We start from the raw sequence: 27,155 nt of genomic DNA on the forward strand, positions 1-27,155 counted from the left end.
ATTTGTCTCAGAGCAAAAAATGAAACACATATTTCTCAGCCTTTTTTCATCAGTCTGCAAAAATCCTCAGAATCACCTGTGAGGGACAAGGGAAATTCAAGGAGCCAAAAAACTTCAAATTTGAGTTTTTCTACAGTGAGGTGGCTGTTGTTGGTACAGACAGCCCCCACTTTGGCTTGGTGCAGACAGCCCTGCTGAAAAGAGGCTGCCAGGATGGTTCCCCTTGCCCACTGTGTGTACACACACAGGAAGGACTGTCACACACAGAGCTGTGTGTGGGTGACACGCTCAGCCCCACCACAGGTGGCCTCTGACATGTCCCCAAGTGCAGTGACACAGTGGGAGGCCACAGGCCCACGTCCTAAACTGTGACTTGGTGGGTTTGAGTGTCTCAAGGTGCACGAACGGACCTGCTTCCTTCATTGCAATGCACCACAAAAGGACCTGCCCCCTAAAAGCCTCTAAAACTGTAAGTTTAAATCCATCTGTCACAGCTTTGATGGTTCAGCCAGAAAGTAGAAGAGCAAGTCCTGGGAGTAAGGTGGGATGGGGCGGAACAGCTCAGGAGCCATCGCAGAGCTGCAGACGCCTTTGCACTGCTCCTCGTGCCAAGGACATCTCCCAGCACCTCTCAGCTCAGGGTTTACATCAGCCTCCAGAGATTGGGGTGCCTACAGGGCAGTCACGAGGATTCTGGGCTCTGTGCCTCTGTACACCCCAAACAGCTGCACTGCAACCTGACGGGCTGCCCTCCCTTCCTGAAACCAGTGTTTTCATGTAAATGGCACGTGGAATCATCAGCTGGATTGATGATCTTGGAGGCCTTTTCCAACCGAAATGATTCCATGACTATTCCCTGAAGCATTTGTGAGCGCAGCAGCTCCTCCACACCGTGTCCTGTGCTCATCTCCCTCTCCCAGTTGTTCATGGGCTTTACTCACCCAGCCCATATGAGCTGTGAAGAATTATTTTCTCACCACCTTTCCTCAGTCCCATGAGCATCTCCATGCAAGTAGCCATATTCCAAAGCACCCCCTGGAATTCCAGTGTTAGCGTGTCCCCCCTGCAGTCGTGGGTGAGCCAACCCCTCCGACTGCCACGGGGGTTTGGTGCTCACCACGAAGGGCAGCAGGGCCAGGTGTGGGTGCAGCCAAGGTGCTCCTGGGGGCTGGAATCATGTCCAGCTCCTGATCATCCATTGCTGGGCCTCAGGTGATCCCATACCCAGCAGTAGAGTGGTTTGCCCATGTTTTTACTCCTGTTTTCACAGTGTCCATGTTTTCACTCCTTTTCTCTGCAAAGTCAGTTGTGTTGGATGATGCTGGAGCCAACACTGCATGGAAACACAGTGGCTCTGTTCTGGCAGCTCAGACATCTTACTCATCCCTTTGACAGGGATTAATGGATAAAGAAACTTATGGGTGAGGTTGTCCCATTGTCCTCAGTTCTCCAGGAGCATTTGGATCCAGAAGGTGCCTGGTAGCCCTCTGGCAGGGAGGGTGAGCAGTGGAGCTGTGCCCACCTGTCTCAGCAAAACGTCATTTGATCATTAAGTTCACTCTTTGAAATATTGAAGTTAGTTTTTATCCGATAAATAGTTGTAAAATTAGTATTTTAAAATATTTAGTATTTAATATTTAATTAATTATTGATTAAAAAATAAGTTTTAAGCCAATTGGAAAAACATCAGTGGCAGTGGCACAGCCTCAAATAGACCAAGAGTCCCCCTGTCCAGTGGCTGCAGACAGTATCCATCCTTCCAGTGCTCCCCAACACCACATTTATATTGATTGTTAATATTAATTTATGCTAATATATTAATACTTTATATTCCATCCCACAATCTGATGGCATGTGCCATAAGGAGTCACTGCACTGGGTTTTGGTGTCACATTGACATCAAACTGTGTGTTTGTTGTCAGTCACTAGAACCTGCACAAGGTATATTGGCAAAAAACCAAACTTTGAACCTTCTTGTCAGCTGTCAATAAAACTTATCAGTCTCTTTTATGAGATTTTAATTTTTCAGATATTTATTTTATTTTGTGTTATTGACTTTATCTTACTTATTTTACTTACTTTTATTTCATTTACTTGGGGGCCCAGGTCAAGGCAGGAGGGGAGGTCAGGAGCCTGCCCGTGGCAGCACCAGCAGCAGGGCAGCCTCGGTGACATTGTCCATGTCTTGTGTGCAGTTCTCACTCCACATGGCCTTCAGGGGAAAAACTTAAATAAAATAAAAATGAAACAGACACAGGAGTGCACAGTGCCCCTGGATTGGGGCAAGGAAAAAGCAAAACCTCCTCCCACCTCCCTGCTGCACTCAGAGGAGTGAAAGGGGACTGGATCCTCACGTGGAAGAGCAAAGCAAGGCAGGAGAGGGAGAGTCAGCACACCAGTGATGAGAGCAGTGGGGAGCACAGGACAGGCTGTGGGAGATGGGGCAGAGCTGGGAGCCAGCAGCCTGGCACAGCCCTGCTCAGGACATGGCCACTGTGGTCACCATGGCCACCACACCAGGGGCTGTTCACCCAGGGTGCCCCATAGCTGGGCTGGGATCTGTCCCAGTGCACATCATGGCAGTGATGAGTGAGTCAGTGGCACCACTGTGATCTGTGGTTCACAGGATCATCTTATCACAGCATGTTTGGGGTTGGAAGGGACCTTCCAGACAATCCCATTCCACCCCCCTGCCATGAGCACAGACACCTTCCACTGTCCCAGGTTGCTCACAGCCCTGTTCAACCCACAGTGCCATCACTGTGCAGGGCTGGTGTGGGGGAGCCTCGTGGACTCCCTGGGCTGTTGGAGATCCAGAGCAGTGGGGATCACAGTCCCAGCACAGCAGGGCAAACCCCGTGCCAGCGGTGCTGAGCACCCAGCACAGAGGGACTGCGGGTTCCCCAGGCAGAGAGTGAGACCCACCTGCCAGGGGCAGCAGCAGCAATGGCCCTGGTCCTGCTGCACATGACAGCTGGGCCCCCAACCACACCCGAGCCCCCCCAACCACACCTGAGCCCCCTAAACCACATCTGAGACCCCTGAACCACATCTGAGCCCCCCTAAACCACATCTGAGACCCCTAAACTGTGCCTGAGCCCCCCAGTACCACTGACCTGAGTAAGAGCTTCCCCAATGCAGAGTTAATCCCAGAGCCAACCCTGCTGGCAGCACTGCGGGCAAGAAGAATCCAAAGGCAGAAAGACAGGGAAATCTGATCATATTTATCGGGATGTGCTGTACTGACCCTGCATCTCCTGGTTTTTCCTTGGCTGGGCTGTGCGTCGCTGCCAACGTGGGACCAGGAGTTGCCACTGGGTACAAGGGTAAGATGCAGTGAGTAGAAAAACTATTGGAAGAGATTCCGTTTGGATCTTCAGGAATCAGGACTTGGTTGGCATATTTTGGGGGAAAAAGGCACATTCCTGGGGGGGCAACCCCTGGCTCCTCCAGGGTTGCTCTGCAGCTCCAGGAATATGTTTGCTGGCTCAGCTGCCAGGGCTCTGCCCATCCACGAGGATTCATCACTTGCAGTTGGACCCAATGTTTTATTTTTTACCCCAAGCTGGTTGCAGGCAGGAGCTGCCCCTGTCACCCCCTCACACGGTGTCACTGTGCTGGGCCATGAGCATTCCCTGCTCCAAAACTCCGTAAAGGAGGGAGATGCACATGAGCCCATTGCTGCCTCAAGCTGATCCTCACTTGTTCCACCTCTCCCCACATTGTTCCATGAGGGGTCAGGGAGCGTCCCTCGCTCAGGATGTTCATTTTTCCCAAAGCCAAAGCAGCCAGGAGTTTCCCAGGTAAAAGAGATCTTCCAAGCGTTTAAACTTTTCTCTTTCGATGTGCTGAGAGCTGTTAGGAACCAGAAACAAGAGTAAAGTAACACAGATGAGTGTGGCTCTGACAGAGACCCGAAGGCAAGGCCCATAGGCAGGAAGGAGCTTTGCCAGGGGTGGCACCTGGGGACACTCTCCTGGGGACTTTACCCAGGAGGTGCTGTGTGGTCTGACAGGAACAGCAGAATCCACTGCTGAGGGTGAACCCACTGAGGCTTCACCCCAGGGCACCACCTCAATGCAGCACCTCGAAAGGCAGTTGGGAACCTGGGGTGATCCGCCCTTCCAGCCCCACAACAAAGTTTCTGCCCTTGACAATTCTAGAAGGCTCCAGGCACCTGTGAGTGCTGTGCCTCTGGGCTGGCACCTCCAGGAGATACCTGGTTCCAATGCCACCCTCCTTCAGCAGTCAGAATCCTGCCACCCAGCCCTCTGCTCCCATCCCATCCCATCCCATCCCATCCCATCCCATTCCATCCCATCCCATCCCATCCCCTGCAGTGCATTCTTTCAGACCTTTCTGGAAATGGGTCAGAGGGCTTTGGGGGGTTCAGGTGGTTTTGATCCACGCCCACTTCTCAGCCTCACTCCTGTGCTTGCGCTGTGCTGTGTTGTGCTTATCTCCAGGAACTAGAACAAGGATATTTGTCCCGGAAAAGTGTTGCCCCACCTCCGCACGGCCCCTTCTCCAGCCACATCTTGTTCTTTCCTGTGGTGTATTAGGACCAACAATCCTTGGTTATTCCCAACAGTCCTTGGTTGGCTCCACAGCTATCAGTGTCTGAGGCACACACATTAGCCCCTTATCTTCTGGGATTCTACACTGCCCCACTCCATCCCATCTCCATCCCCCGGGGTGGGAGCCGTCCCTGCCCTCCGGTGTGGTCATACCCGGCGGGTCAGTGCGACCGGACTCTGCTCACTTTGCAGGCTTTCGGTGCAATCCAAAGGATTACGCAGACTGTCAGCACCGAGGGAGCTGCCACCTGCCACGGGGCTGGCGAATTGTGGGGCGGGATAACGGTGCTCTTGGGCACTGACAGCACTGAAAGACGTGTCCCGGCCTCACTCATCTCACAGCACGGGAGCGACAGCACAGGAGCGATGGCTGGGCGGTCCCGTTCCCCCTCCTCGCAGGGACCAAGCGCTGGGGCTCCGTCCCGGCTGCCGGGTGTCACCGGAGCTGTTCGGCGACGGTGCGAGAACGGGCCCCCGCGGCCCTGCCGCCTGCAGGGCTTCCCACAGCCCCGGGGGACTCACCGCTCCGAGGGTTTTTAGCAGGGATCGGGAACACCCCGCAGCTCTGCCGGGCCGAGGGCCCTGCCCGTGACGCAGCGATGCAGCGACACCGCGGCCCCATCACGGCCCCGTCACGGCCCCGTCACGGCCCCGTCACGGCCCCGTCACGGCTCCATCACGGCCCCGTCGCGGCCCCGCTCGGCCCTGCCCGGTAGGAGGGAAGGGAAATGCCGTGGGGGGACCCTTCACCCTCCGCCCCCTCCGCCCGCGACACGGGAGAGCTGGGAACAACACCCGGGCTGGGCCGCCGGCTCCGCAGCCCCCCCGAGCCCCGAACCGCCGCCGGGGCTCAGCCCCCGCCCGGGAGGGCCGGGAGTGCTCGGGGCTCGGCTGCGGCACACGCAGATAGTCGCCGCTCGTTAACACAAACAATTAGCGAGCACAGCCAGGGAGAGCCCGGATGATGCCGCCGCGGGCACGGCACGGGCACAGGTCCCGCCCAAACGGCTGATTCTGCCGGTTTAACTCTTGTCTTGGAGCTGGATAAGGACATACTGGTCACACAGGGAGCGCTCCTTCCCGCCAGGGTGGTCAGACTCTGGAATAGGCTTCCTGGAGAGGTGGTCGGTGCCTCAAACTGTCAGTGTTCAAGGGGCATTTGGACAATGGCCTTAATAATGTGCTTTAATTTTTTGGTCTGGCTGAAGGGGTCCAGCAGTTGGACCCAATGATCCTTGTGGATCCTTTCCAACTGAAATATCCTATCCTATCCTATCCTATCCTATCCTATCCTCTATCCTATCTCCTATCCTATCCTGTCCTATCCTCTATCCTATCTTATCCCCTGTCCTATCCTCTATCCTATCTCCTATCCTATCCTCTCCTGTCCTATCCTACCCTCTATCCTATCTCCTATCCTATCCTATCCTCTATCCTATCCTGTCCTATCCTATCCCATCCTATCTCCATCTCCTCTCCTCTCCTATCCTTATTCTATTCTTTTCCATCCTATTCATAAACTCAGGTGTAAAATGTGTTCTTCAGGACCGAGCCCAGGCAGTATTCCCTGATCATTCCACAGGATCATTGATTGCAGGGTCAGTTTAAATCTTTGGGAGAGGACTCAATGAATGCAAAGTGCCTCTCTCCTACAGGAAGCAGCTCAGGACAGTAGGCAGGCAGCCCTGTTCTTGTCCCCGAGGGGGCAGATTCACAGAGCATCACTGGGGTCTCCCATCCCACCCATTCCTGCTCAGTCCCCGTGCACCCACCACATCACCCCAATCCCCCATTGCTGACCCACTGCAGGCAGCAAAAACACATCTGGTGTTGTCCCTGGGTCTGACCACGATGCTCCCAGCCAGGAAACAGGTACCTGAGGGATCCTCCCGTTGCTGCTTCCACCAGCACCTCCCGACAGCTCATCCTCCTCCCACCCCAGCGTGGCTTCAGCCCCTCCAGGGCAATGACAGGGCTTTAAATGGGGCACACACAAAACCCGGCCTCCAGGTCAAGGATACACATGCCACACAAGCCAAACTTCTTCACCAGGATTTCTGGAAAAAGTAAATGCAGCACCTGGCACTGGGGCCATGAACTTGTTCATCTGCTGGACCCTCACACCCCAATCCTGGTCACACTGTGGTGAACAGCTTGTCACACCTGGGCTGCCTGTGGTAAAATGCAGGTGGCACAGTGACACTGAGGAAAGCAGCCACTACCCACACACTGGGGACTGGCACGGGCACACCAGGGACCTTCCCATGCACCCTTGGGTTTGTTGATGGTTATTCCAACAGGCACCAAGGTGTAAGTGTGCAGCTCCTCACATTCTGTCAGGTGGGTCCGTGATGTAGAGCAAACTCCTGTACCAGAGTCCCCAGCTCTGCAGAGCTGGCACAGGCCACCCATCTGCAAGCACCTGGGGCTGATCTTTCTCTTTAAACAACTGCCTCCATTATTTCTGTCTTATTTGCAATTCATCAACCATCTGACATTTAAAGGGGACGCCTGAAGGAGCTGCACACACCAGCAAAGCCAGAGCTCGACCTCGACCAGTGCGGTGTCCCCCAGCAGCAGGGGAATCACAGAATGGTTTGGGTTGGAAGGGTTAAAGATCATCCAGTCCCACCCCCTGCCATGGGCAGAGACACCTTCCACTAGACCAGGTTGCTCCAAGCCTTGTCCAACCTGGTCTTGAACACTTCCAGGGAAGACACCAAAGGTTGTGCTTCCCTCCTCCGCCTTCTGGGAGGGCACCACGGAGCCTGCCAACTCAACCACTTGACTTGGGCATAGGAAAAACTTTTATTTACATGTTAATTAAAAAAATACTTGACAAAAAAGGCATACAGTATTTTATACTAAAAGAATAAAGATTTTTATTAAGCACTGTAAGTTGCATTCAATAGCCTTCAAAGACACCACACCACAATCCATCTACAACCAGCCAAACCCAACAGTAGTTCATTCTTGCACAATCCATGAGTTGGGGCAGAACTCCCTTCAACTTACATTAAGATACCTACTTAGCTCTGGCGGGCAGGGAATGGGGAATTACACCTCATTTCTGATCACTAATGTGTGATGAAGAGCATCAGGAGAATTATATGAAAACGAATATAAAGAAATGATTCTGATTTTGAAGTACATTAAGTTTGGAAACACTAACAAAAACATCAAAATGATACAGGTATATTTGCTTATACTAAATTCTTGATGGGAAAGTTCTCAAGAACAAGCCATTTGTTTCCTGCTACAGAAGGGGGGTACTTTTTTTTTTTTTGAAGATCAAAGCGTTTTTTTTTTTTGTTTTTCACAGAATTTCATATTTGCTAATATGAAGGCATAAAACAGCAACAGAGAACAATAATGCATACAGCAATGAGTACACCAGGGTAACGTTGATATTCAAAACGGCTAGATAATTTTTTTTTTTAAAGTTTTAGAATAAATGCAACAGAGGTCAATAATCACAAAATTTTAAGGTTAGAGCAAGATCAGTCAATGACTAAACATAGTTAACATCTTTTATAGGACTATTACTGATTATTAGCTTTTTTTGTTTTGCAAATGGGCACAGTACTTGTAAGAATGGAAGAAAGAGGACAATAACATGCATAATATTAACTACACACTTTAAAAATCATGAACCATGCAGAAGTTTAGCTCAAATAGTAGTACTAATGGTCTACGTCTGATTCAAAACCACATAGTTCATTGATCACGGATGCATGGTATTAGTCACAAAAAGTTTCCCAACACATTGTGTTTGTTTTGAAAGGTCGTTTGCATCTTCTATGATTTCAAGTTTATCTCCGTTTAACTCGCTCGTAACGTATGTATGATGTCTATTGAACTCAGCAGAACTGCAAGTGTTACTGAGAATTGGTAGTTTCGAGAGTTTGCACATTTTTAAACACAAAAGAACCACGGCAACGGTGATGAGATTTCAGAAAGAAAAAACTGTGGTTGTGCCTTTTTCCCCCCATAATCATGAAATCAAAGCCTTAAAGAAAGCTTTATTGTGACACAGTAATGCAAAATCAAATATAATGGCATACATATGGTGCCAAGTACTAAAAATTATAGTTTTAAGCTATATATACTTAAAGACTGCCAAAATTTGTTTTCTTTATATTTCAAAAAACAAAACTACAAGCTTTTGTCATAACCAGTTTAAACTTTATGTATACTTCATTTTAAGTGCGGGAGTCAAATGCTCTTCATTCTCTTTTTTTTTTTTTTTTGTTTTATTGTAGCATTTTGACTACAACTGGTTAAAACTAAAAAAATGTGTTGTTTAAATCTCTGACATCAAAGAGGGATCCGAATTTCCAAAGTCCTCATTTTTCTCTTACGGAAAGGAAAAAATGTACGTAACTGTAGGCTCTCTTTCTTTCCAGATATTCCTAATCCTGACCCTTCCCAACATCCTTCACCCTCTATAAAAAATAAGTTTACTCTTCTTTTTTTAAGACAGTGGCCTCAAGAGCATCATCTTTATGGCAAACACTGTCTGCATTTAGTGCATTTAAGTGAGGATTCGTATTGCACATTTTAGAGTCATTACTCAAGGCACTTTCAGACTGATTGGAAGCCCTGATGTCTCCTGTATTCCCATTCATCTGGGAAGCTGGTTTTTCCTCAGTCACAACTCCATTTTCAGCCAGGGATCCATCTGAAGACACAAGTGAGGATTTAGATTCCTCGGATTTTGACTTAAGTTCTTTGGCTACTTCTTCTGCTGAAGCAGCGTAAGGAGGTTTGCCCTAGTTGTTAAAAAAAAAAGAGAATTACTGAAGAACCAGTGCTACAAATGTATATAAATCTATAACTGTACAGTCTGACACAAGGATGCCACAACAGGCAGCATGCAGGGCACAGGATTGTGAGTGAACATGAAAAACGAGGCATTTGCTGAAAGAAGTGGCCAAAAAAATACACTGAGGGGAGGATTTTCAGTGTTCCCCAGAGCCTCCTGATGCTCCTGGGGCAAACGCCTTAGTTTCAACCTCCATGTTTCACTTATTTCACAACGTCAGAGGTACATAAATGTCTGCAAACACCAACACTGAGAATCAAGGTACAGCTGAACTCTGCTCCTTGGTTCATGTGTGCTGTGATTTAATGGCAGGGTTACATGTTGCTCAAATTCAAACCCCACTGTTTTCAGACAGCGTTTAAAGGAGTGCAGAGGCACCATGCAGTATCCTCTGCACCAGGCTATATGCTTCCAATGTTAGGAGAGGGGTTTCATACAAAAAGCATATAGTAAAATCTTACAAGACTGAGTAGAGCCATAAGACCCAGATTGATGCAGCATACAATTAGTTTTAAAGTATCTATAATTAATCTTAGCATTCTAGAAACATAATAGACTTTAAACAAACCAAAATAAGCAGGCTGGGCTGCTAGGGAGCAGCGCACTGGTCTGTCACACTGTTCACAAAGCCAAGTGCTAAGAAATGGCTTAAAACAGGGAAACCTGATACACCTCAAACAGCAGCAAACTCCTCCATTTTTACCTGCCAGAACAGCATGTTAGTGCTGTACTGAGCTGCTGAAGGATTCTACAGAAGGATTTTGCAGGTGAGCCAGCACTGCTGCTCTCCAGCATTCTCATTACCCAGATAATCACCAACAACTCTGTCCCACTGCACAGGTACGGGACTGGCCCCCGAGGACAAGGGACACTGATCACCTGTGTCCACGGGCCCCTTTATAGGGGTTACTATGTTCAGCTTTCAAGACATGCTTTTGTTTCTTTACAGACCAAGAGTGAAAGGTCTCCTCCTGGGACAAAAACGGCCAGTCTGATGTGTTTGGTAAATACAAGCAGCTCATTTTGGTCAGATTCCCAGCCCTCAGGGAGGGGGTGACTCGGGGTGAGCCTGGCCCCGCACAGACACCCCTCCTCATCCCAGGGTATGAGCTCAGGGTACACCAGCACCACTCAGCCTGAACTGGGCATCACAGTCTACTCACTACACAAGTTCTCCCTGCCACGTGCATTTTAAATCACCTTTTTTCCTCTTCCTGTACAAGGAATGTACTAGAGGGACTTGATGACCACAAAACGCAGTGAGCTCAGGACCAGTCCACAGAAAATGTAATTTATCTTTCTTCTCCAGGCACAATTTTACACACAGGTCCTTGTGATCACAAGTATTTACCATCCAAATCACACATCATTAATAAAAATGTGAATATCCAATCTTGATGGCACTTGCCAACACAACTGCATGTTCTACCTGAACTACACTTCCATATGTACACCTGTAGTAAGCCTGGAATATTTGGGAGGATCTTTTCAGGGTTTCCTTTATTTCAAAGGTTAAGATACTCAGAAATTAGATACTCTATCACTAACAAACTGGTTTCTCTTCTATTTAAAGATGTAAAGTTTCAGATCCATAGGTACATTTGTAAATTTATAGAGTCTGTGTACACAGAAATTTAACTAGGAAGTGAAGTATCTGAATTTTTACACCTAAAAACCAGTAAGTTTTACTGGAAGTTGAGTTGCTTTATTATCTACTAGAGAACATTTCCTCTTTTACTGACATCTGCAAACACCCCCCTACTCTCAGGCGTTCCTGACAAATGGCATGTCCATATAACATATTTATTGTGGAAGTTCTTCCAGCTGTTTCCTACTCATTTCTCCATTACAGTCCAAACTGCAGAGCAGCCAGAACCATGGAAAATGAAGGAAAACAGAACTCTGAAGCAACAGGCATTTCACAGAGATCAGCAGCTTGGTCAGCTGTGTTTGAAGGGTCCATGGAAAAGACAAAAGTCACGATCCATGGACGCCTCTCAGGTTGTCACTAGAAAGGAACCTGTGTGCTCACAGGGCAAAGGCTGCTGTGCTATTCCCAAGAAGTTTAGAGCCAGCTCTTTCATCTGGAGCCCTCCAGCAGCAAAGATCCTTCACTGCTACAAACTTTCCTTCATGAGGTTGGACCAGGGTCCCAGAAAAGGAACAGGGGAAGAGTGGGGGCGGGAACAGAACTGCTAATTTGTTTCAGCTTTGTATTTCTCCCACTTTTCCTAAATTTTCTTCTACTCCCATGACTGGTTCGAGCAGTGTAGGCACAGGATTCATGTCAAAATACATTCTTCCATGCGTGTCTTTAGAAGCAAAGTTTGCTTTCAGTGAGATGTGACAGCAGCCTGTCCTGGTACAGCTCACAGCCACTTTGAGCTGGTCTGGAGTCCAGCCCAGCCCAGCCTGTCCCACAGAGCCAAGTCAGGCACTTGGCTTCATTACCTGAATTGCTCCCTGGCTTTTATAACCTCGCCCATAGTACCTTCCGCCTCTTCCAAAAGTTCTTATCACCGGAGTGGAGATAACTCCTCTGGGACGCCTGCAGGGGTGGGGAGAGAGGAGAAAACAAACACACATCAGCTTTGTTTACAACTGCTTTACATCTCATTTTGCTGGAATATTTTTTCCCTAGCTTTACTGTCTTTAGTTCCTTAAAGAGATGTCTTTAGAGAAGCAAGATGACTAATTCTGAATCACAGGGTTCTACTGCTCCCAAGTGTATAAAACCCAACAAACCTTTCGGGTTTGGAGTGATAAAATGTCTGTTTCTATATTTCCCTTCTAGAAAAACAATGAATGATACTTTCAAGCTCTACAGAAACATTATCCAAGTGTCAAATTATCCTCACAGCACTTTAAAACCAGAGCTCAAAATACTTTCACCTTACAAAAATAGCAATTTGAACCACTTACAAGGCCATTTTCCCCATTTAATAACACTTCCCCCATATGAACACGTGAGACAGACAGGATCTGATAAAAGAAAGTGAGGCAAAATACAGAACTCCTTTGGTTTTGGATGGGAGAATACAAAATTATCTAAGACACTGAGGGAATAAAGGAGTTCCATCCATATGTGGCATGTGGCAATTGATAAGCTGCTTTCCAATGGAGGCTCTCAACTTGGACACACTGGGTGGTGACTTTTGGTGTGATTCAGTACAGATTAGATCAGATCAAAACAAACTTTCTCACCTTGGCCTCAAGTTGTGCCAGGGGAGGTTTAGATTACATATCAGGAACAATTTCTTGATGGAAAGGGTTGTGAAGCCCTGGCACAGGCTGCCCAGAGCAGTGCTGGAGTCACCACTAGAAGTGTTCAAAAAACGTGTGGCTGTGACACTTGGGGACATGGCTCAGTGGTGAACATGGTGGTGGTGTTGGGTTGGTGGCTGGATGTGACAATCTTAGAGGTCTTTCCCAACCTTAATGGTTTCATGATTCAGCTAGTCCCATCAATTGCAGAAACTCAACTTCCCTATCATTATGTCAAGGATACCACTCCCCTAAAAATGCCTTTTGTTTTCCCTACTAGAAATATTGGATTGCTCTAGAAGTATGGCATTGCTCTGTGTTTCCTCTGGATCTGCTGCCCGATTCCAGCAGGTCCGCACGTGACACTGGCCTGTGCCCCCCAGTCTCTTCACATGCGATGTCAATGCCCACATTGGGCACTAAGAAACTAAATTCTGGGGTTTAAAAGCAACAACAGAGAATGAAGAGGGAAAAGCTGTGGTTTCCATGTGAGTCACCCTCACTGCTTTCCTTCCTCACCCTGCCCACTGGCTCTCTTTTTACAAGGTGGAAGTGTGCCCTTTAAGGAGCTGAGCAAGACTTTTCCCCCCTCAGGAAATCACAGAGAATATATTGCTGGGTCAAAGCCAATACAAAACAGCTGGTGTAATTTTACACAATAAGAACATCTGAGCTCAGTGTTGCAGAGATGTGAGACAATGGGGTGAACAAGCCTGACTCAATCCCTAGGCTGGATATTAGGGAAAGGTTCTTCCTGCAGAAGGTGGTTGGCACTGAACAGGCTCCCCAGGGCAGTGGCCACGGCCCCAAGGCTGCCAGAGCTTCAAGACTACACCCTCAAGCACATGGTGGTATTGCTGGGGTGTCCTGTGCAGGGCCAGGGGTCGGACTGGATGATCCTTGTGGCTTCCTTCCAACTCAGGACATTCCACGGTTCTGTGATTCTGTCTTTAGGCAGAACCCTTAACACGAGCATGTTTTCCTACTGGCTGTATTTCAGTATCAACTGACCCAACAAACAGGTAAGCTGCCTGCAGTCATTTTCCCCTCTCTGACTAGTTCTAGTAGCTCTACATGTGGAGAATTTCCCATTGGTGCTGATTTGATGGAGACAGGAAGATCTAGCATTGACAGTTTTCCTGTCTTTTTGAGGTGACAACATGCACCCAAAACCTTACTGCCTAAAGACAGGACCTCCAACAAAAAGAAACGTCAGGTATTTTATCTCAACTCAAAAGCTACTATTGGAGAATCATATTCCTCTGTCACAAAGGTACTGACCGGAGCAGCGACACCCTTTTAGTGACCTGTTTCCCAGATAAGGAGGGCTCTCGATTCCTGGCTACAGATGTTCTGCACGAATTCAGGTATTTCCCTCTTCAGGAGATGGAGGAACTTCTATCCTGCATGTGTGTGTCAATGTAAGGCAGCTCTGAGCCTGAGGGTGCTCCAGACGCCCCTTGGGGAGCTCTGGAAGACAGAGGCTTTGGGCAGGACACCAGCAGGGCCTCTCCCACACAGTGCAGGTCACTGACAGAAGCAACCAGCTCTGCAGGAGCCACTCTCCTGTTCATGCATCCTCATGAAAAATAGAACTGACGACCTCCCAATAACCTCATTTCAATGGTGGAAAAGGTTATTTTGTTCACTGATACCCAAAAGAGCCTCGTGCCTCCTCATCTTTGCTCATTCCCACTGTCTCCAGCTGCTGCTCTGGAGCAGCACAGGAGCCCCATGAAGCCCACACAGGGCAACCTGACGGTTGTCTGAAACAACTAAAACAACACTCAATGCCTCTCTTTTGGCAACTAAATCTCATTTTAGAGAATTAAGTGTCCTCCAAGGTCAGCCCTGCTCTCACACCAACACTGTGTGCTGCTGCTGAACCTGTTCATCTTTGTTTCTGCTGCTCCTGCCTCTCCTTGTCCCCACAGCAGCTCCATTCTCCCAGGGCTTCAGATCAACCCATCTCCTCACTCAGCCCAACAAGACAAGCATTCCAGCAGCTCTGGCTGACTCCAGCATGAAGCTTTATAGTACACATTCAAGTACATTATGAGAGAGAGGAGTTCATGCAGTGCAGACTTAGTCCTTCAGACTGCAGCTCCCTAGCTCAAGGTGGCACAAATACACCCACTTTACTCCACTCCAAATAGAGACAGACATAATATATAAATCACATTACTTTGGGATTGTCTCCTGTAATAGACAGAACCTTAATTAAAGGTAAGTTCTGTAAGGCACAGAACCAGCAAACCTATGGAAAAAATATAATCTTAAAAGTAATGGACTAGATATTTTTGTAATAAAGTACTTGTTTCGCAGACATGTTGTGCCCCTGTAACTTCAGCTGTAGTCGAATGAAGTGGTAGAGTGGAAGAAATTAATATTCTTTTAAGGACAACTCCCACCATGACTGTAACAGAGAACTATTAAACCTAGAAGTGTCCTTCAGGTGTTTTCTGCTTCACAGTAGAATTACATAATGTAGTTGTTAAAAATCTTATCATGCTTCTTAAAAAATGTCCTGCCATGAAACAGAAAGGAATTGAATGTATTGTGTTTGTTGATTTCAGGGAAGAGAAAGCCCCTAACTCATTTCCTCATGCAAAACAAACCTCTCTGTGGGTATATATCTCTATCTCAGCCTGAGTATGAGTTTCATTTGCACACAGATGCTTATATCTACCTGAAAAACTGAATTAAAAAATTTTAAAAGGAATGTCAATGCTTTTCTTGAATATTCAGCAGGTATAATTGACCTTAGGTGTCCTAAAATCTGTCATATGCAGTCTCTACTTTTCCCTTTTTTCCTTGTTTCCCCAATCATTAAATCCCACATGAGAAGCACGTTGCCAGGCTGGCACTTACCCTCTGGCTGGTCCTCCCACGGACACCACCTGCAGAGGGAATGGCCCTCTCCCCCCTCGTCCACGTCTGCTTCCAGCCCAATGGCCGACTACAGTGCCGGCAATTTCAAGTTTCCCTCCCTGAGAAGGAATAGGTTGGACTCCTGCACATAAAAGGAAAACCAAACCTTGATCTTCACAATCATCACAGCAAAGTTCCAAATGAATGGAAAGATGGTTTGCCCAGATGTCACCACATATCCCATTTCCTCTATGGATACTGTGAGACTATTGCTCATTTTGCGGTATTCCAGAAGTATCAGAACTCCAAGAGTCTGTTCCCTCCCCCCCTTTGTTTTAAAAATAGATATGAATTCTGAAAAGAAAAATTAACTGACATGAGTGCTTCAGTTTCAGTGATTAAAATATACTTGAGAAAAGCCTCAAGAAACAAGGGGAACTTTACAAGCTGGCTGAAGATTGTTTTTTTTCCTGCACTCCTAATGAAGAAGTAATTCTTGCCGGTTCAAGGCACTTTTTAGCCAACGCCAAGTATCAGCATAAACCACACAGATTATATTTGCAGCAAAGAATTTACTAGGCAGGATTAGCTGTACTAACACTAAGTTGCTATAAAAATGTAGCATTTAAATTGATCTGGGTGTAGGAGGTGGGTTTATCCTTCCCCTTCCAAGAAAGCAGCTAAAAGTGCAATTGTCTAAAATGCAACTGTAGCTTCTGTTCAAGTTGCTTATCTCTGAACACCAGTGTTTTTGCCCTTAAAATTCAGCTCTAGGGCATAACATGTATTTTAAGAAACCCGGGTAAGTGGGACTGAGCCAGATGTTACTGGTAAGACCATCAGCACCAAAAGAGTTACAAACCACAGCATTTATGCAGCCACAATTAGTCTCCAAACGTTAATAGGCTGGGAACTACAATACTGATTACATCCAGAAGGTTCCTACTTCCCTGTGCAAGTCCTACAGCTCCAAATGCAGACGGTTTGCAGGAGCAGAGTTATTCACACATGAAGCACTAGAGGTATGTTTGCTCTTAGGATAAAAGCTCAGAGGCCAGAAAGAACAGCTAAATAAACATGAAAAAATTACCCTGACCAGGGCATTGGAATCAACAGGTTTCTATCATCCCACCTCATACAGGAGGTAAGCAACAGGCACACAGGTAGGGAACTAAATCCCACTCCTGTGTCCACACGAGCACTGATGCCAGCAAGGAAGGGGTCAGCAGTAACAGTCAGTCATGTCTACATTGGGTTTTTGCAAAAAGCTCAACTGCCCCAGATTTTGGAAAATGCCTGTTAATAGAGTGAGACAGAGTCCAGCAGGTTACAGATCCCCCCTCGCCTTTTGGGGACAGGAGCCAGCCCGCCCCGTTGGGTTTTCGGGCTCTTCTGACTTGGAGGAGGGTTTCTAGGCATGAGAGGAGGCTGGCGGCAGGGACGGGGAGCAGAGCGGACAGCAGCCCGGGCAGGCTCTAGAGAGGGAAGCTGAGACAGTTAGGGAGACAGGGAGTCAGGAAGAAAGCCTCAGACCAAACCGTACAGTGGAGGAAGCCGTTGCCAGAAGCTCTAAGAAAAGGGTTTTGGGTATAATTACCGCCCTGAAACTTGCTAGTCCTGTTGCTGTCATTGCCAGAGAAGGCTCCGGAGTGTCCTGCCGCTGCCGCCACCCGGAAGGCCCGGTAAGCGCCTGTGGCTACTGTTTCCCCATAAGGGCCTCCGAAGCCATAGACTCCTGTTAGACCCAGGGTAAAGAAAGACAGGGGAAAATCTGTGAGGGGGCCAGGCATCGGGGAAGGCCCCAGCAGAGAGGCTGCTGCCTCCTTCCACCCTTCTGGAGCCAGGCAGGAGGGCCACGCTCCTGCGGACCAGGCTCCTGTGGGTGATGCTGTACCACCACATCGAGGGAGCCCTGGCCAAAGGTGTCCTGCTGCCTCAGCCAGCACGGTGTCCCTTGTCCAAAGAGCATGCCTTGACCCTGGGCTTGGAATGGGATCCCAATTTCTATGGCGTTGTAAAGGCTTGGGACAATTTTTTGGCAGTGAGCTCTGCTGGCTACAGTCATGGCACCCCAGGAATGCCCGTGTCCATATCCATACACCTATGGGCCTCGGGACAGAGAGATTTTGAGGAAAGGAGCAATTCTAGGAACAGCCTGGAACGGTTGTGTCAGTATTTACACTCGAGGGTGCCAATGGTTAAATGACTGTAGTGAAACATGGAGGGGTGGGGAGGGTGAAAGGCTGTCCAACCCTGACAGTTAAACTGTGTCCATTAATTAATAAACGTTTTGAAGCAATGTATTGTGCAAGTCAGAGCCTTTTCATAACACCCAGTGTCCATCCATTCCTCTTTTTTCTAGTTCTACAACAACAGTAAAAATATTTTGATCTGGCACAGTTACTAAAATCCTGATGGAAATACGCACATTCCATATCACTGGGCTATGGCTAATAAAAGTAACACCAAAATACAGTCATTGGCACTTGCCAACACAAGCCAACCACTTGCTTTTATGTATTTTCTCTGTGAAACTGAACAGGAAAACGGATTTGTAATTCTGGGGACGTGCAAGGTAAGGTAACGTGTGTGGCACCGCTGTCCCATCACTTACCAGCGAAGCCTCTCCCCCTGCCCTGAGGTGGTGGGACTGGCCCAAAGTGTCGAGGATACATAGAAGCTGGATAGAAAGGCATGGCAGGTGGAGGTGGGAAAGGGAGAGGATGGTTCTGCCTGGAGAAATTTAATCCTTCTAGGATGCTCTGACGCATCTTTTCAACCTTGGCTGCCTGCTCAGCCTAGGAATAAAGAGAAGGTCACAGAGGGATATTAAAATTCTCATTTCAATTGCATAAAACTACATTTACACAACAAATTCAAAGAAGAAAGCAAAACAATAGAAGAATAGAGACAGAATCATCATCCTAAACCTGGACTGCAAACCAGAGTCTGTGCAGACAGGCTGAAACATGCCTGGAGTGTTACAAGTCTGAGAGGGACCACAGCCACCATCTTAACCAAGCTAAGATCAGCTTCCCTTGAGTCAGAAATAAGAAGGGATACGATTTTATACCTCCCAAAAAATTAAAAGCAAAAAAAAGTTTTGGTCATACAGTATACTGTTGATTTTTATCAGTTTTTTGATTTTACAGTTAGATAATAATTTTGCATGATTTAGATACAACAAAAAACTCCTACACGTGTATTTTAAGATTGTAAGAAACGTGTAAAGCTAAAGGACCTCAAGAATGACTTCACAGTCTGTAAAATCAGTTAAAACCCATCAGTTTTCTTTCACTGTAAACCCAGTGCAGTTTAGTCCTTTGGGACAGCCTGACCCAAAAAGGCAGGACTTCAACAAATGAGCAGAGAGTTTCCAACTCGGCCATTCACCATGGCATTCAAGTTTCAGTTTCCAGAGAGAAAAAAAATGAAATTTAAGTTGATGCCTCTTCTTCCAAATCTGCCCAAATGCCATCCCAATCATCAAGAGAAAAGGGATTAAACAGCAAAACCCACCCATTAGCCATTCACTTTGTACTTTCCTTTAAAAGCAGGGACATGACATATGACATAAATGATAATAAACCCACCCCATCCAACCCTTCTGGGCACAAGGGACACTCCCTCACCCTGCTGAACTACACACCTGACCATCACAGAGGTCGATGAGCGGAACTTTCTCCCGGCTTGCTTTGATGAGCTTGGTCTGGAATAATTTCCCATCAAAATACATCCAGGGACAGCAGTGCTCCCACGGAATCGGCTGCCCGCAAGCATCGTTGGCAAAAAGAGCCATGTCCACCCCGCTCATAAATAGAGCAGACAGCTGGATTCCACGGGGATCCAGATTCTCAATCTGTTGGAAAACACAGGAAAGATTGTCATGAAATGCAATTCAAAGTTATTCCAACAGTTACATTCTTTTCAAAACTCTTGAAAACAGAGGGATTTTAAAAGGTCATTCAGACTTTCACATGATGGAGTAGAAGAATGCACCAGAACCTCTCGCCTGTGCATGCAGAGCTGCAATCCTCAGGAAGGGTTTGGTTCCATCCATCCACTCTGGAGGCCAGAGATAAACCCAAATACCTCTATTTTCTCAACAAAGTGCAAGAAACTATTTCTACAGACACTTAGAGGAAATTAGTAGTAGAAAACTTCATTAAAAATTTTATTCCAAATAATTATGTGCTTCTGAGATGTGCTGTAGAACGTTTCAGGAACGAGCTCATTGCCAGCATTCCATTTTTCTTCCTATGTAACACATTTCCTTTCCAACTCCTTCATAACGGATTTTCTATTATCTTGATTTTGCTGTAAGAACACAACTCTTAATAACAAGGCAGTGTTTATGCATACAACAGTTTTATTTAGGATGCAGGATAGAGAAAAAGGTAAAATTAAATGGCGAATAATAGTTGATGGTAGAAGAAAAAAAGGATTGGCTTGCAGCAAGTGTATTTTTAGCTCTGGTATAAGAAAATATCACTATTGGTGTTCTCTGAAATACTTCTCAAAATATCAGCCCTTTCTTTGGAACATTTTCAAGACCTTGGTATTAAACTTGAAAATTAAACTCCATTACCTTCCTTATGCATAAGCAACCTTTAAGGGCCCCAAGACTATCCAGCTCATTTTGCAGACAGCTGGGTTCAAACTCAGCTGTTCTTTCTGTCTGTACTCACAAGCAGCTTCATGTGAAGACAGTAACAACCCTGAAGAAACATTGCACCTTCCAGCTAACCAACATATCTTATAGAAGTTATCTGCACTACTTTGTGATTGAAAAATAAAACAACGTCTATTAAACCAAAATATTGTCTGCTGTCTATCACTAGTCATTTGTTTTGTGTTGGAATGGAAAGAGTATTTTCTCTGTGAATTCCTTTCTTAGGTCTCTAAGACCAGCAATTTTCACAGTGAGTTTCCTCCTCTTTGCATCAGACCTTAAGAGAGACGAGACTTTGATGATTCTATAACTATAGATACCTCTGTCAAAATCTCTACCCTTAGATGTCATTTAGGTTGTGGGCTCACCATCCCTGGAAGTGTCCAAGGCCAGGTTGGACGGGGCTTGGAGCGACCTGGGCTAGTGGAAGGTGTCCCTGCCCACGGCAGGGGGTGGAACTGGATGAGCTTTAAGGTCCCTTTCAACCCAAACCATTCTGTGATTCTATGATTTGTTTGTTGTGTTGTGTTTGGAGAATGGACATGGCAGATCAAGTGGCTGATACACAGCTGCTCTTTGATGCATCCAGCCTGGCCTACAAAACTGTCATTAGAATTTCTGCTGATACCCACAGGTACAATGACGCAGCTTCAGGAGAGTTTGGGGTAGATGCCTTGAACCACCCTCTCATGAGCCTTTGGAAGACTCTGCTACACTCTGCCAAGTGCAATGCTTGTCCCCTCAGGTGGGCTGCCTACATTCCTTCTGAGCACACAGGATAACTCAAGGCCAGGTCATTCCTTTGGCAGAGGTTGGCCACATACTGCCCTGAAGACAAAGCACTGCTCCTCCAACATGGACAGAGCTGTTCTCTGGACCAAACCCCTGGGGTTCTGAAGGACCCAGTGAGCACACAGGGCTCCCAGCACAAATGTCCAGTACACACCTTGAAAAGGAGCTCCAGCACACACCTGAACAAGTCTCCTGACAGCCAGGAACTATGGTTAGGCTGCTTTTAAGGAATTACCCACAAGCAGCACTCAAAACCACGATTCTCAGGAGCCATAATAAGGTTATAATCCACGTCAGCAGCGATACAGTCCCAAGTGCTGCAGCAAACAAGTGGCTGTGCATGAACTCATGGGGTGTTCACTGCGCATCACATTTTTTTCAGCAATGAGGGAAAGGACAAATAAATGTCTTCCTGATGGATTGTATTGATCTCTATATTATTTTTCTGTTGACATTCATCCTTTGGTATAAGGGAAGAAGGTTTTTGCTTTCTCTTAACTCTGCTACTACCCTTGCTAACACGTGAATTGTCTACTTGCTGTATGCCAAGTTCAAACAGATTTTGTAGTGGATTTGGTTTCCTTTCCCTTGCACTGACTAATACTTTTATATCTAAGTGCTGAGTTTCCATGAGCAGATTGATTTGGTTTACGGATTGAGGCTGAGAAGTCCTTGCCAGGGTGCTACAGGCAGGAACCCAACTCAGATTCCACTTGTCACCCACAGAAGAGAAATAGTCACTTGCTGGCTTTGAGGAAACCTCTTCCAGACCTGGTATCAGTGACAAAATATACCTTGGAAAAGCCTAATAGCTGGAATATGTGTGAGCTTCATTGCTGTTTCTCCTGAGAATAGGGGTGCTAGAATTGCTGCTCGTGTCAACTTGGGAAACAAGTGCCACCTCCTCCTTGCTGCTTTACCTTCTGTATTTACAACAAGGATACCACATTAACTATGAGTTAGCCAGCAGTATTTACCTCATGGAGTGCCACTGTACTAGAAAAAAAAATTAAATGTTTGAGATTTTAACTTTTAAAATCCTCAAAATAATGATTTTTACAGTTCTAAGAGTATTCATAAACTGTTTTACTTCTTTCCCCTGCATTTTTTCACTCAAGATTATATAAAAGTCTCTCTCCATTCCTACACTTAGCTGCAAAAATCTTTTGAGTGCTGAATCATGACAAAATACCCAGGTTAGTATTTATAAACAGCCACACAGGGAAAAAGCCTTTCTTTTTCTGTATCTTTTCAATGGAAGCACATTTGTTTCCAAGACACAAACTTAAGAAATTGTGACAAGAGGTTCTGCAGTTACCTATCAAACCAGTGAAACAGAACAGATTATCAATCTCCACCACACTTGAAACCACTAAGAGTAAGATTTTGAAAAGTACAGGTGATCGTGCAAGACTTTTAGTGAGACAGGCACGTACACATTGGCCACTGCAGTTAATTCCCAGATCAGGTGGGAATAAATTTCTGAAATCATGGAAGTTATATATTCTACAGTGAAGAATTACCTTGAGTTCCTGAAGCTGGTCAGGTTCATAGAGCTTTGGAGACAACGCTTGGGCAAGGAAAGCATCCAGTTCCTGGCGGCGCAGAATGCGAACCCCCGGCCACTGTACCATGTACCTGCAGGGAAGGACAACCTCACTCAGCAGCCTCTTACTGGGCAAACAAGAGGGATTTTATGTGATCAGAAATCACCTGTGTATACACAGAACATGTGACAGGAGAGAAACATGCTGTCCCAATGAAATGAGGAGCTTTACCACTTGGACTGCTTTTTCTGTGTACTAACTATTCTAGAAGGAGAAACAAAGGAGTTTCGATGCTCAAAGGTCAAAATGAAGTTCAATGGAACCAAAGACAAAATTTACATTTATCACTCTCAAAAATGCTTTATATTTTTTCATGTGCAACATGCTACCCTTGGATTCTGCCAGAATTATGAGCTAGTTGTGCTGAATAATTACCCCAAAGGTAAGCACCTCCCAGTTCCTCAGTTTTCAGTCTGAAAATTAAACACATCAGGGCTCTGGACTTTGTGTGACTTTCTCTTTGGAAGGCTCAAGTACAGAACTAACACTTCTACTGTTGGTTATCATCACCTCAACTGGATGAGCAATTCTAACCCAGGGAGCCTCACGCACCACAGGCAGAGCATCGTCACATGAGCTTCACATCCTGATAAGCTGCTATGCAGCTGTTCTCTGAAGAACTCCCTCTTTTGCTGTGCAACTTCACCCACAAGAGCCTCTGAGGCCCCAAACATTATTTTTCAGTAAGCTGAAGCCTCAAGTATAGCAAGGGAAACTAATGCAAATGCTACATCGGCCTCTTTGCAACACAAGATCTTTTTCCTCTTCTCTTCGATCCTCAAGAGACCGAAAAGAACCAGTGACTACACAACGCGCTTTTCTACAGCCAAACCAAACCCCCATTCCTAGTGACCTTGCAAATAGGAATTAACACTTTCTACAGAGATTCCACAGTAAAACTTTCCTTGGCTCTGGTTTCCCTGGAGGTGCCACTGACCTTAGCACACAGCAGAGCACCATAAGATGAGTGGGCACGTTAGTTGGGTTGAGCATTGCTGGTGTGTCCGATCGCATACAGGCCAGAAACGCCCTCATCCGTCGGTTCTTGTCTTCCACAGCTTTGCCCAGCCACAGCTTCTTCAGGTTGGGACAGGTCCACTCCCTGAAGGCGAGGGCTTCCACCAGCTCAGGGGTCTGAGGAGATTTGCCTTTGTAAGCAGCCCATTCCTTAATTATCACCGGTGAAACTGCAGAAGGGCAACAGCAGAAAGAAACCGGGCTGAGTTAATATTTCATAGTTCAGCATTTATTTCAAACTTCATATGCAGGAGATTTGGATCCAAAAACATCACTCTGAGACTGCAATAGGTACCAGTGTGCTGGATTATACTGACAAAATGGTAATTCAAACCCTGCATGAACCACCTTCTAATTGTGATCACTTACAAATTCCGTGCATACAGACAGGTGTTCTCTAGGAACGTTATGCTAATATTTTCAAATGAATATACAATGTAAAGGAACTATATATATATTTTTCTAAAGCAAACAGCACCATTTCCCCATCCCTGGACATGCTGGATGGGGCTTGGAGCAACCTGGTCTAGTGGAAGGTGACCCTGCACATGGCAGGGGGTTGGCACTGGATGGTCTTTAAGGTCCCTTCCAACCTAAACCATTCTGTGATTCTAACCTGAAAATTCAATTTTCCTCTAAAATATCTGTGTCATGGATCAAAAGCCTAAAGTGATAAAAACAGTACATAAACACAAATATATTCCATGTGTGCTCTTTTAGTAGCAATATGATCCTAGTGATTTTACTTGAATCAGACTTAATCCTGATATTATATTTGTCCGTAGTTGTTCAACTACTGCAATGCAATGAGATCTCAAATATGGGCAAATTAGGGGGCTTCTGCCTAAAAATTTTATAAAACATTACTTTACTGAAGTCCTTCCATTTATTGCACTGCTTTCAATGAAGAGGTTAGTGGGTTTTGCCTAGGCTCCCTTTCATGCACATCAGAACAAAGACAGTTCACTCTACATGGCTGCTAAATCATCTCCCTTTTTCCACTTGAAGGCAACTAGAACAGAACACAAGCTCAAGTCAAGGCTGAGACAAGATACCTTTGGCCTTGGAGCGACCCCAAGCCCGACACAGCCCACAATGTGTCTGCACCCTTCTAACTCCAAGCCCAGCTATGTAGTGTGGAAAGATTCAAGGAGCTTGTTAGTGCAGGTTCAGGTTACAGCCTGGGGAGATTCCCTGAGGAGTACAGACCTGCTCTTTCTGCTGGAAATCCGCTGGGTACAGACCGAGGAGCGCATCCTGCTGCTGCCAGCACAGGTCTGACGGCTACAAAGCCCTGTTCAGCAATCAGGCTGCAGCTTTACAGGGGACTCTATAGCCAGGGGCAGGCAAACCACGGCAGAGGTGACAGTCAGGATTAAAGAAAGGACTTCCAAAATATCCCAAAGCACTCTCAAGCTTTTCGGGAATAAACCCAGCCTAGTACTGTAGTTACCCTTCACAGAGCTCAGGGCAGTTTTACAAAGATCACATGCAGCAATGCAAACAAACATTCTGATATATTTAGTTGGTAGCCTCACTACGAAATAATGTTCTATGTTGGTCGCTCCCAGGTTTTATACACTCTCTGAAGATGGGCTTTAACAGGCAGCAGAGCTACCCCATCACTGGGGTCCAGCTCATCACTGGGTTTCTCTGCTTGCTTAGGCCTGGAACAGCAAACACAAACAAATAAAAGGATGTGTTTTATGTAGGTTTTCAAACCCTCTTGCAATTGTTTTAGATATCAAAGCAAAACTGTACACACCACCAGTGTTCCACTGCTGTTTCTTTCACTTAACACATAACAGACCTCAAGCTTAGAAGAAGGGAATGTTTTATGTCCAAGTTTTCTATCCTATATTTTAACAATCAAATCTGGTTCTAAGCTTTTAATCTGGGGATGAGAACCTCCATGGCCTGTGAGGTTAAGGCCACAGCAAGAGTACCTCAGCTTGCCCTTCAGTCACATGCTGCCTCCAGAGGTCATGCTAGAGATCCACACTGGCTTTTATGTTTTGCTAAATAATGATTATAATATCCAAGAATCCTAGAATGGTTTGAAGCCATCTTAAAGATAATCTCATTCCAATTCCCTGCCATGGGCAGGGACACCTTCCACCAGCCCAGGTTGCTCCAACCTGGCCTTGGACACTTCCAGGGATGGGGCAGCCAGTTTCTCTGGACAACCTGTGCCAGGGCCTCCCCATCCTCACAGGGAAGAATTTCTTCCCAATATCCCATCTAACCCTGCCCTCTGGCAGTGGGAAGCCAATCTCTCTTGTTCTGTCCCTCCAGGCCTCTGCCCAAAGTCCCTCTTCAGCTCTCCTAGAGCCCCTTTATGCACTGGAAGGGGCTCTAAGATCTCCCTGGAGCCTTTTCTTCTCCAGGCTGAACAGTTCTCCCAGCCTGTCTCCACAGCAGAGGTGCTACAGCCCTCAAGAGCACTTTCATGGCCTCTTCTGGACTTGCTCCAGCAGGTCCATGCCCTCCCTGTGCTGAGGACCCCAGAGCTGGACACAGGTAACCATGCTTTCTGTGGGATGGTTTAACATGGAGGTCAGTCCAGTGGTCCAGCAAACTCTGAGTGATGGGGTGAGGAATTGCAACTGTATCCATCCACAAGCAACTGTAGTACTCTTCACCCAAATTTAGCATTTAACCTAAGAGATTAATCCAGGACTTGTCCATATCTACTTAATTCTCCAGGGCATTTCTTAAACCTTTGACAAATCTGGACTGGGACTGCTGCCAAACTCACTGCAACCTCAGCTGCCCGAATCTCTGTCCTCAGAGGGATGCATGGTGCTTCCTCCCGTGACTTCCACTAGGACATGAGCAATACCTATCCTCGAGACTACATCAGCTACAACCAGGGCCAGTGTGTTCAGCCCCATCACCGTGCTGATCACACTGTTTTTCACACCAAACCTCGTCCTGCTGCTGCTCAGCAGGTCTGAATACTCACAGAGGCCCAGGTTACCACACCACCTATGGACTCTGCTTTGAACAACGCACTCACGACACGCTAAGGTCGATCCAAGCAACGAGAGTCAGCACGAACCTGCAGGACAGTAACCTGCCTGAGGAACACTCGAGTGCTGTCACTGGCTCTGAGGGCACCACAGCACCCTGTGAGAGCTCTGGCTGCCAAGCACAGCTTGGGTGGTTCTGGCCTTTGCTCAGTCTCTGTGCCGTGAGGTGCCCAGTGCCACCAGCAGCCGAGCTGGCAAATGCAGAATTCTCAAGCTTCATTTTTAACCTTGCAATCCTTACTGACAGCACAGCTTGAGCTCAGCACGCCTGAGTGTGCACAAGGGCTACTGCCCAAGAGTCACGGCTTTCCTCTTGGCAGCACCAGCACTGGCTGAGTACATCCGTGATGGGGAACAGCACAACACAAGGTGGCTGGGCTTAAAATAACAAACCGTGGGATCCAACCAGGAACTGTGACAGCTTGTGCATTTTGCCACCGAGCAGAAAGGGCAGACACATGTATTTATCAGAACATGGAGATAACCTGGTCCAGGGCT

At 46.7% G+C, this 27,155-nt stretch overlaps 1 protein-coding gene across 5 annotated transcripts in view; it reads right to left on the reverse strand.

The window, feature by feature from the left end:
- Positions 1-7,434: 7,434 nt before the first annotated feature.
- The window catches only part of FAM120A (family with sequence similarity 120A), a 52,495-nt gene continuing 32,774 nt past the window's right edge, over positions 7,435-27,155 (reverse strand). For 2 of the 5 annotated variants that reach the window (XM_027702740.1, XM_027702739.1), the window contains exons 11-18: positions 23,546-23,795; positions 22,525-22,639; positions 19,187-19,396; positions 18,152-18,335; positions 17,135-17,281; positions 15,538-15,679; positions 11,854-11,950; positions 7,435-9,349 (exon numbers count right to left, since the gene is read on the reverse strand). In XM_027702740.1, the coding sequence (XP_027558541.1) occupies positions 9,038-9,349; positions 11,854-11,950; positions 15,538-15,679; positions 17,135-17,281; positions 18,152-18,335; positions 19,187-19,396; positions 22,525-22,639; positions 23,546-23,795 (1,457 nt within the window). In that variant the 3' untranslated portion in view covers positions 7,435-9,037. The remainder of the gene's footprint in view (positions 9,350-11,853; positions 11,951-15,537; positions 15,680-17,134; positions 17,282-18,151; positions 18,336-19,186; positions 19,397-22,524; positions 22,640-23,545; positions 23,796-27,155) is intronic. The other 3 variants (XM_027702742.1, XM_027702741.1, XM_027702743.1) reach the window with 2 other exon arrangements.

The sequence above is a fragment of the Neopelma chrysocephalum genome, unplaced genomic scaffold (genome assembly GCF_003984885.1).
Source record: "Neopelma chrysocephalum unplaced genomic scaffold, ASM398488v2 Primary Assembly neopelma1_194, whole genome shotgun sequence".
NCBI lineage: Eukaryota > Metazoa > Chordata > Aves > Passeriformes > Pipridae > Neopelma > Neopelma chrysocephalum.